This window comes from Amblyomma mixtum, chromosome 1, assembly GCF_055824585.1.
Source record: "Amblyomma mixtum isolate Tamu chromosome 1, ASM5582458v1, whole genome shotgun sequence".
Taxonomy (NCBI): Eukaryota; Metazoa; Arthropoda; class Arachnida; order Ixodida; family Ixodidae; genus Amblyomma; species Amblyomma mixtum.
The window spans coordinates 37,924,177-37,934,850 of NC_143012.1; the positions used below are offsets into that span (position 1 = coordinate 37,924,177).

At 49.3% G+C, this 10,674-nt stretch overlaps 1 protein-coding gene across 1 annotated transcript in view; it reads left to right on the forward strand.

The window, feature by feature from the left end:
* LOC149366057 (uncharacterized) overlaps positions 1–10,283 on the forward strand; it is a 31,203-nt gene extending 20,920 nt beyond the window's left edge. Inside the window, exons 3-4 of the mRNA XM_089550725.1 lie at positions 3,356–3,755; positions 9,695–10,283. Coding sequence (XP_089406851.1) covers positions 3,356–3,755; positions 9,695–10,050 — 756 coding nt within the window. The 3' untranslated portion in view covers positions 10,051–10,283. The remainder of the gene's footprint in view (positions 1–3,355; positions 3,756–9,694) is intronic.
* Positions 10,284–10,674: the final 391 nt, after the last annotated feature.

Here is a 10,674-nt window from a genome sequence, read left to right on the forward strand (position 1 = left end):
CCACGAAGTTATATCAAAAGTACATTGAGGACAACTTGACATGGCCTGCATCGCTCGATTACCGTGTTCTAACGACATTCACTGAAAACGGAGCTTTTATAAGCTAGAAAAGGGCAAAAAAGAAAATACAGGTGTCGCCACCATCGGCCGATTTCGAGAGTAAACTGGTGATGAGGATGATCAGGGTGGATTATAATGGCGCAGTGACAGCGTTTAAATTATTACAGCGGCTATAGCCTGGGCTCTAGCTCAGCGGCCATAGCCTACACAGCCATTCACTTCAAATAGATTATTGCGGCATCCTTTTAGGTGTATAGCGTCAGTTTGAATCTATACTGACAGGAAGATCTTTACATGAAATTTTCTCATAAATAAATCCGTCTTTCGCAGCCGGAGAAACATGGACGTGCTAGAGAACTAGAGAGTCGATTTTCGCCAAGAACACATATTGGATGGAGCTTTTTTTTTTCTGTGTGGCTACAATGGCGGGACCATGGTTTTAGGATTGGTTAGCGCTTCTCTATGTGCAATCTTTCGTTGCTACGCAATGGCCTCGCGGCATCGGCTTTGCCACTTCACGCTATATAGAAGAGGCATTTTAGTGCTAAAGCACTTCTCCAGACGTACCGCCCCCGAGCAAGGATCTTTTCTTGTCTTGTCGGTGAGCTCGGGTTCGTTTGGAGGAGCGTCGCGCAAGCTGCAGCTAATGGGAGGACGCTCGGGTAAGCTCGGGTTAGTTCGGAGGAGCGTCGCGCAAGCTGCAGCCAATGGGACGAGAACAAGAAGGCCAGTGGGAAGAAATTCGGTAATCCATGATAGTGTTGCGAGGGGCTAGTTGATACTGCATTATAAGAACAAGAACTGCGCAAAAAAGGACGGAACAAGAGAGAAGAAGCACAAGGGACGAGCGCAGATCGCTCGTCCCGTGTGATTCTTCTCTCTTGTTCCGTCCTTTTTTGCGCAGTTCTTGTTCTTATAAGATCGGGAATGTTCGGGGGAGTGTCGTGCAAGCTGCAGCCATTGGGAGAAAAAGAAGACGAAGCGAAGAATAACACATGCTTCCGCACGTCTACTTGGTTTAACTACTTTATAACCCTACCACTTTTTCGACTGCCGACATCACTGCACTACAGTTATACACCAGTTTTAGCGGAATTTGGCATCACATAGTAGCCGTGACCTTAAATTTTTACAAGCCCCCTTAATCGGGAAGGTGGTGCTATGTTGGAAAAAGAGATGTTCGTCTGCGCATGTCAACTCTGTAATAGAAGTGCTCTGAAACCACTTGGCCGGTTAAGCTTGCTATTGCGAGTCCACCCGTGTTCAGCATTGTTATCTCGTGGCGATATATAGTGAACCAATATTAACGAAAAATTTAAGGCGGCTCAGGTCTCCAAACGTGGTAAAACTATTATAGGCGTACAGTAGTTTCTCTCCTTCAAAATAAACTGCCCTTTCTGCAAAAAAGTTCATGTTTTATGTGCCGTTAAGTTCGTTTACTCTATGCCTTTATCGTGTTTATATCGCGCATCTCTATGATTCATAAACGGATCGGTTGCTGATAAGCGTTTTGGCTCCATAAAACTTCTTGTCCCGTTGTTCGTTCAATCGTCTCGTTTTCTTTTTTATAACTTTTATTCGATATTTTTGGGCCTGCAGGCTTTTAGCAATGGTCTTTTCTTCCCACAAGTCTATCTGTACGCGCCCTCTTTCTTACAATGACATTTCAGTGCACGAACATTATGGCACACGGAATTTTCGTGCCTGGAGCTTTTTAAGTAGATAAATATTTTGGTCTGAAGACCTTTAGGGACATATATGCATTGGTATATACAGAGACATTTCCTTATATAAATCTCTCCATACACGGATATATTTGGAACACGGTCCTTCCGGTACATTGCATAGGTCCACGAACATTTCAGTGCATGGACCATCCGGTCAGAGAGGTTGCGCGGGCATTTCAGTTTGCGAACTTTAGATCTAGTGCAAGGACCTTTAGTACGCTGTCGTTTTGGTGCTGGAACCTCTCGAGGCTTGCACCTATTTGGAGGGTGGAGGACTGCTTGCTCCCTTTCTACACCTTTAACTCCTTTTTACTACTTTTTATTGACAAAACTGATTCATTGTAAACTAGCCCTGACGAAGGGGATACCATTTCCGGAACTATTCGAAAAATAAAACTTAAAAACGAACCGTCGCGTTTGTCTTAATGCTGCACTAACCTTAGTAAACTGGCCCATCGGAACCTCTACTGAATACTATATAGATATAGACACATAAATGTATAGTCATAGCATTTTTTGGAACTTAGCCTTTTGTTGCTTCCGCAGGCTCCTATGATTTCGCAAGCAGTTAGTATTTAGCTGCTTCGTATAGTCGAGTCTTAGTGTTCAGAACTTCTGGCCTGATTACAGTGTCATGTCTCGGGGAGTGCTGCATCAGTTGGAGTCCAGCGTATGCCTCTCGTGATCAACCGATCCTGATCACATACGTTTCCCGACCACACGGTTCTTTAATGTTTGTTTCATAGTTTTCCTTCATGAACCCAAGGTTTTTCGGCTATTAGTGGAAGGGAAAGCTGCGTAAAGGCTCTTGCGAAAGCTTCTAAGAATGATTATGAACACCGTATTAATGAGCATTTTTGCTTTTCACTGGAAATCCGCAACAGCTTGTTGAACATGCGCCGCATGAAAATTTAGTTTACACTTGTGAAGCACAAACCTAGCAGGGTTACATGTGCTGTACGAAGTAAGGATGCTCTACAATAAAGGATGTATCTAATCGTCCCTTTAGTTTCCCAGTTTAATGAGACAGCGCCTTCAGACATTGTCTAGAAACTGCCTGCTGTAACTCTCCCCTAAAGCTGTTCATAAGCGGCGCCGTCATAGAACCTCTCAGCCGGGGGGAAGCATGTTTAGCACGACACTTCCAGGCTTCGCGATGTCACCTTCTATCCAGAGTAGCGCAGCACGGTGCGCCCGGCTTCTAAGGAACTGACAATGAAATTGCGCGGGCACTGCGCAGCTGAGACACGCGGATAGCGCCGGGCTGAACAGCGTTACATGGACAATGGGAATACATTTTTGGGCGCGGCAGTAGCGCATCACCAGAGAAGGGACGAAGACGGGACGTTGACACACACAGCGCTAAACGCACCTCATATTCGTCCCTTGCCTATACTGATGCGTTACGGCTGCACCCGAAGATTAATCAACAAGTTAGTGAACGCATGTTTGAGTAGGGCAGGCTCCTTATCCAGAGGCTTTAGACTTTTAGACTCACACATCTAGCAGGAAACTAACAATCGGCGGTCTGTAGACGACTTCTATACTGGCCGCGACAAAACGCGCAGGTGGCCCTGAAGCGTCAACAGGCAGCCGAAGACGCCATCGCCATGGGCCTTCGCGCCGTGGCCACGGGTCGGTCCCTGCCTTTCCTGCCGCCGGGACCCATCTTCGGCCTCCCTCTGGCCGCCAAGGCCATGGCCCAGGCCAGGGGCTCGGGCGCCCGGGCCAAGGAAGCCGCGGCCAAAAGAGCGGCGCGAGAAGCCGCACGGGCCTTGCAGCAGCAGCAGCAACGGCAAGACCAGCAGCATCAGCAGGAGCGGGCACAGCGTATCGGCGACGACGACTGCTCCTCGCCGCCGTCCTCCGTCCCTCCTCAACCGTCGCCGGCGCGGACGCAGTCTCCGCCGCCGCCCCAGCCGTCGGCACAGCAGCCGATGCCGCCGGGATCCGAGGACTCGTCCGCAGGTCAGGCGCATGCCACGGCTTGACGCGGGGTTGTATGCGGAGCCGCGTACAGGCGGCGCTGTGTCTTCTATACTCGCTGGCTGCTCGCTCTCCGGAAGGGAGCCCATTAAGGGACGCCGCTGTTTGCGCTGCTTTCAGCCGCCATGTTTGAGTACCGCAAACACTGCCCCGGTGGTCCTCGGTAGTCGGCGCTGTCGTCGGGAGGCCGCACGCGCAAGCGAGGGCAAACCGATCGCTTGCCTCGAAATGCGTCCGTACGTTCGTACCCCCCCCCCCCCCCCCCCACCTCCCTCCCCTGCCTCTCCTTTTGGAACACGCTACTATACCATAGGACACCGCGGCGTATACTCACGCATGCCGAAGCCGAGCTGCTTCGGAGACGCAATGTATATGGGTATGGGTGGGACATTCGGTACGCGGGTTTCGGACTCTGTCTTTCTCTTTTTTTTCCAGCAGTCATCGTAGCTGCTGTCTCGGTTCTATCTAGCCGAGCAGTCGCGTCCGGTGGGTCGCCTGAGACGACCTCCCTCGCCGGCTGTCGTGGGTGACGCGAACGTTGTTTCTGATTTTTATAGCGTCCTGTCAGAAGAGAGACGGCGAGGTCAACACTGGCGCGTATAGATTCAAGTGTGCGGAAAAAACACGCGGAGGTTTTTTTTTCTTCAAATAAATGGAGCGATATTTAGCTTTGAACCTGAGTGCCGGGGAAAGCGGTGGCTAGTGACGGCAGTATAGGGGGTCATATAAGCCAACGAAGCCGATACAACCGCACAGCACCCTTTCCATAGCGTTAAGCCATGGCGTTCCGCCTCGGACGCCGATGACGCGTCAATGAGGCCTACGCCTTCACGTTCAGAGGCTTTATTTACCTCCTTGGCGCACAGTTTCTTTAGTGTGTAGTCGGTCAAGAAGGGTGTCATCCGGCCTGCTGTGACTTGAGTGATGGCGTCAAAAGCCTCTCGCTGGGTTCTTGCTTTAAACGCCGTGAGACGAGACGTAACACGATGCCGGCGACCCGACGAAACTTGTTTTTCGTATTATGTCTCGTCTTTGCGTCTTTTAAGCAACACGACCAGCAATGAACTAGCCCAAGTCCTTTTAGACGCTGGGTAAATGCACGTAGTATCCAGCATGCATTCTCCCAACTGCGCGAGGGTGTTGTGGTAATTATGGCAAAATGCAAATCAAGCGCACTTTTCTGATAAAAAAAAATGGCTGAGGCTTAACTTAGTTAAGCCTGGAGAATGTGAAGCATCATCGTGTGGCGTAATTTGGAGGCGCACAACCACAGCGACGGCGTGAGGTGGGCCCCGTTTCTCCACTGTCGTGATGTCATCGTGTCACGTGGTGTGACGTCATGTATCACGGGATTTGGAGGCGCACAACCACAGCGACGGCGCGAGGTGGGCCCCCGTTTCTGCACTGTCGTGACGTCATCGTGTCACGTGGTGTGACGTCATGTATCACGTGATTTGGAGGCGCACAACCACAGCGACGGCGCGAGGTGGGCCCCCGTTTCTCCACTGCCGTGACGTCATCGTGTCACGTGGTGTGACATCATCGTGTCACGTGATTTGGAGGCGCACAACCACAGCGACGGCGCGAGGTGGGCCCCCGTTTCTCCACTGTCGTGACGTCATCGTGTCACGTGGTGTGACGTCATGTATCACGTGATTTGGAGGCGCATAACTACGGTGAAGGGCTGAAGTGGTAGCTAAAGTAGTATGCTTCGCATAAAACAACAAACCCTATGCGTAATACCCATTGGGGGTCCACCTGCAGTTGCTTTGTACTTCAAAACTTCACAAAGGCAGTAAAGAAACTAACATCGACAACTTCTCTGTACAAGTATTTCTTCGCAGAGAACCATTTTTTTTAAAGTTTGCAAAGAAGGGTAAATCAGACGGGACCGAATCCGAGATATCGGTTAAAAGCGAAAATTGCGAGGACATTTTGGCAACTAAAGTGTTGAGAGGCGAAAACTGAGGACACTATGCCGTGACGACTTCCGGTAGATGTGACGTCACACCGTTCCCATGGCTATATCGATACCCAAATTATACATCTTTCGGGGATCTTAGGTGTTAATTACGCTTAATTACACATTTTTTTTCAGCTAATCTGACACAAATCCGACGTTTTTCCGACCATTCTGTGACAATTTTTTACTATGCCGTGACGACTTCTGGTGGATGTGACTTCACACCTTTCCCGTGGCTATATCGACGTCCACAGTATTTCAACGTAATTTCGACATTTTTGCCTATAGTTAGTTAACTAATTAATCTACAGACATCAAACTTGGCTTCTAAGCTCATTTTTTCCTCCTTTATCTGAAGCAACCATTGACTTTTTTCCTTCTTAGGTCCCGAGTTAAACTCGTGTGACACGCTTTGTTAACGGACTACAGTATGAGCCATTAAAGGCTTTCGCCTTAATATTCCAGCAATTTAATAATGCGATAGTCCATTAGTATGATGCCTGGTTGCTTTGACCAAAGAATACTTTCTTGCGCACAGTGAACCATTTCCTTTTTTAGACTCTTGTTTCATTAAAGTCTGTAATAGCAAAGCATAAAATGTTTATATTTTTTTCTTTTTACTGCAGTCAGCAGCAATGAGTGCTTGTTTGTTAAAAAAAAAATAGCCACGCTGTACTTCCAGCCGACTTAACGGTCCGTGCTTTTGATCGTGCGCTTTCTCCAGCCATTGCCCACTCTTCTGAGTGCTGTGCAGACTGTGGGGTATAGCGCCAAACTTGCTCATTCATGGTCGCGAATCGTCCCAAAAGCTCCCGCAAGTTGCGATGAAGCGTAACAAAATACTGCATATAGTTGTCTTTTCGAGCCCTCTTTTGCAATCAACAATCGCGGCACCATATTCAACTGCACAGGGGCAAATTTCTGTTCAGATGCGTACAGTATCCTGAACCGTGCGCAGTTTCATTCGCTGAAAGAGGCTGTTCACGAATCGAAAAGCATTCAGTGGCATTATTGAAACTAAACTAATTTTGAAATATTATATAGCTCACAATAAAAAAAATGAGTGACGGGAAGTAGTAACGTCGAAACAGATCTGCCTGCGCAAAGTTCAGGTAATGTGGAACCAATGACAAGAACCGGCGTATTTAGCATGGTATCGCCAATCCAACCACTCTCCCCCAACATGGCGGGCCTCGCTAGAATCGCACCAGCTAATGAACAAATTAGCTTTGTTGATCCTTGGGCACAATATACGCAGCGCTTGATGCTGCGTCGAAGTAAACTTCTCTGTCTTTAATCTATGAGGAATGAAGTCGCATTTAATTGCGTCGGAGTTGATTGGCACACCCTTCTCGCCAGTGTCCACTAAATGGGCCGAAATTTAGAGGCTAGCGGAAACTGTGCAAACGAGTGCGTTGCGATCGGTCATAATAGTATAGGTGAAAAAGATGAGTGAAATAGTGCAGTGAAGTAAAGTGTAAGTGAAAGAGTATAAGTACTGAGTATAAGTGAGTAATAGTATAAGTAGCACACGTGCATATACCCTGGGCATATATCTCTGGACTTTCCCCAGCACTCGTCCTGTATTTTTCTATACACGCGTTTATCTTTTGTATGGGCTGTAGTCTTTCCCTTAAAGTAAAGATAAGATATCGAGATAGCAGCATTGATTTAAGTACGAAAGGCTAGTTTCTGTAGCTACGACTTAAACTGAAACGAGCCTTTCTAGGTTGATGTGTTGGCAAAATAAAGGACCACTGTGAAACCATCTGTTTATTGGGCTGATTACCTGTGCTGTATGGAAGAAGCCTTTATCGGGCAGTGGGCGTAGTAAGGTTGATATGATGATGGTGAATCGGAGGTCAACTTGATTTGTTTCGCTTTTTTTTGAACTCACTCGGTTGATATTGGTGATAAAAGTACAGCTGATGTTATTGAGTTACACGCTTGGGTTGGCCTTCACACCTGACGAAAGGCAGACATGTGCTCTGTGCAAAAGTACACAAGCATAGTGCGACATTGAGTGCCTGCAGCTAGTTGCACACTCATTGTCTCCCAGCGAAGAGAAAACTACGGGAAAGCTATTCAAGTAGCCGCACAGTCGGGGCTACAAATCCACACTGGCCTCCCCTCTCCACACTTCAAGCTTGTCATGACTGGTTTCGGAGCTATACAGCGCGCTGTCTGGCCAAGTATCGAGTCCCTGTCACCGCCTACTCGCTAGAGAGCAAGAGCCGCCGGAGGAGGAGGAGGGCTCGACCCACCGCTCAGACACGGCTCGGGTGCAAATCCAGTTACGACTGGCGTGCCACAGCGGTGGCGACGGCAGATTGCGCTTGCGCGCCTCCGACGTCCGTGCGTCGACATCCATGCCGCTCGGCGCCTCGCAAGCGGGATCGAGGAGAGACCGCTCGATGCTAACCCGGTTAGGGGAGGCCCACTCGAAACGCGGACCGCATGCTGAGATGAGATGCGAGTAGGGGGCGCAAGCACCGGCGGCGATATTCAGAAGGACGGCGACGCCATCGTCATGCAGAACGCAGCGCCGTCTGGCGAACGAAACGCGCGCAGTGCGCAAAAACTGCGCTGTGCACGCGAGTGTGTGTCCTGAGAGCATGTATACATATCGAGCGGAAAGAGATGTATTTTTCATGCCGTGTGCCGAGGTGGAGGCACAGCCGTGACTCCTCGAGGCGGTGAAAGATGCTCGCTGAAATCTCAATGCGGACGGCCGTCACCCGCGTACTTCTGTGTGGCCGCACAGAGCGCCTGCTGTTCGCGGCCACATTTATTCTGTTTTTTTTTTCTTTCTAGTATTCTCGCTTCGTTCTTTGAGGAGCGCACTTGGGACTTCTCCTGTTCGTCCGGTTACCATAGTGTCGTTCAGACTCGGGGTTTCGAGTGCGAAGTTAGGGGAGGAGCGGATTGTTACAGTTCCGAATTGTACGTGTCTGTTAATTGGTAAGCACAGTTAGCTTCCCAGTCTGTCATCGCTGTAGGAAGTACGTGTCGCACTGAGGCAGGCAGGCTGACAGGGCGTCCCCTTTATCATAGGTGCATTGGATGAGAACAATTTCTAACGAGCGTGATCCAGATCTGCAGTGTCAGTTATCTTATCTCCCATGGTAATCAGGGCTGGTAAATCAGGCACTCAAATCGATTACGTATTTATTGTTTCAGAGCAACACCTCTAAAATTGTAGCACATCAACTATTGATTATGCGTTCGTTGATTAGCTGAGTTAGTTTCTTCTCTTTGTTCACAAACAGCAGTTTGTGAACAAACAGCAGTTGTGTCAATATTGTCACTGCATCTTCAAAAAAGAGAAGGAACTAACTCAGCTAATCAACCATTGCACACTTAAATAGTTGATGTGCTACAATTTGAGAGGCATTGCTCTCAAACAATAAATACGACATCGATCTGAGTGCCTGATTTACCAGCCCTTATTTGCATGGTAGATAAGATAATTGACACTGTAGATCTGGATTACGCTCGTTAGAATTTGTTCCCATCCCATGTACAGCCTTTGTCAAAAGTTTCGAACCCAGGGGGTTTTCTTTTGAGTCACACTGGTGTTTCGTAATGCATCTCCAGCGCTCCAAATTTGCTGCAGGTGGGAAGATTTCTGGCCCTGCCTCCTACAGCGGGTAGGTATTCCACTAATGTTTCAGTAGTCCCAATACAAGCCCTAGAAGCCAGCCCTCTGGGATCTAAACTTTTGACAAACACTACCTATTATAAAGGGGATGCCCTGTCAGCCTGCCTGCCTCAGTGCAAAACATACTTCTTGTGTTCGTGTCTGAGTCTGCCAGTCCCCCCCCTTTAAATTAAAGGTCGCCAACTCGCCAATTTGTCCATGCTGTTGAATGACTGAGTGATCGCTGCCGATTGTTTGCGACACTGCTTGCACGGGAGATAATTTGACTGAGTAGTTTGTCTATCGACTTCGATGCAGGTGACGCGGCCAGTCCACTGTCCTCACCGCTCTCCTCCTCCCGGCTACTCCAGTCAGAGCGCCCCGCTCTTCTACAGGAAGTGTTACGAGGCTATGACGGCGCAGACTGGATGCGCGCCTTCGAGCGGCTGCACCACGCTCCTGCGAGTTCCAGCCGGTCGGCGTTCCGGGCTCCGGTGGCCGCTGCTGCAGCGGCTGCGGCGGCCGCCCAGCTGTGGACGAGACCTCCTCCTCCGGGATGCCTGTTGGCACCCGCCTGCCCGCTTTTCCTACCCGCCTGTCCACCCGGCTGTCCACAGTGCGCGCCTCTCCTCAGCCAGGCCTGGGCGCTGGGCGCCGGCATCAAGCACGAGTGAGGAGTGGGCGGACACAACACTGCAGCCTGTCCCCGCGTTTGTACAGACTGACCCAAGCGATGCCGCTCGGAGTGAAAGACCTCGCAGCTGACACTTCGGCGAACTGTGCTCCCCACCCCCCATGGTTGTGAACAGCCCTCAACCACTCTCGACAGCTCTCTTCCTGATCCATCGGCCCCTGGGGGCGTTAGCACGAAACTGTGGAATGAGAATAAAAAGCACCCACCGGTCTACGAGAAGAGAGGAATGCACGTTGAACAGTGGGGCTTCAGAAACGAAGATGTGCGACGAGTCAGCGACCGGGCATTGCGCTCCACGTTCTCTGCAGATTCAGGCATGTTAGTGAAAGAAATTCCGAGAGATTAAGTTTGTTAGTTATATTTATTTTAATGGCACAAAAGCAACTGGGGCTATGATGCGCCAAGCACAAGGATAAGATTAAGAAACAACATCTGGAATCATGGGTGGTTTAACGTTGGCGGAAATATTCCTTAAGCCTGCTGTCGTCGAATGTTTAGGTTTAGTTTGTAACTTAAACTCTCTGTCTGCATTGCTATTGTGCTGCAAGGTACGTGGGCCATAAGCAAGGGTGCAAAACTTGAAATTGTATTTAAGCTTTTCCAA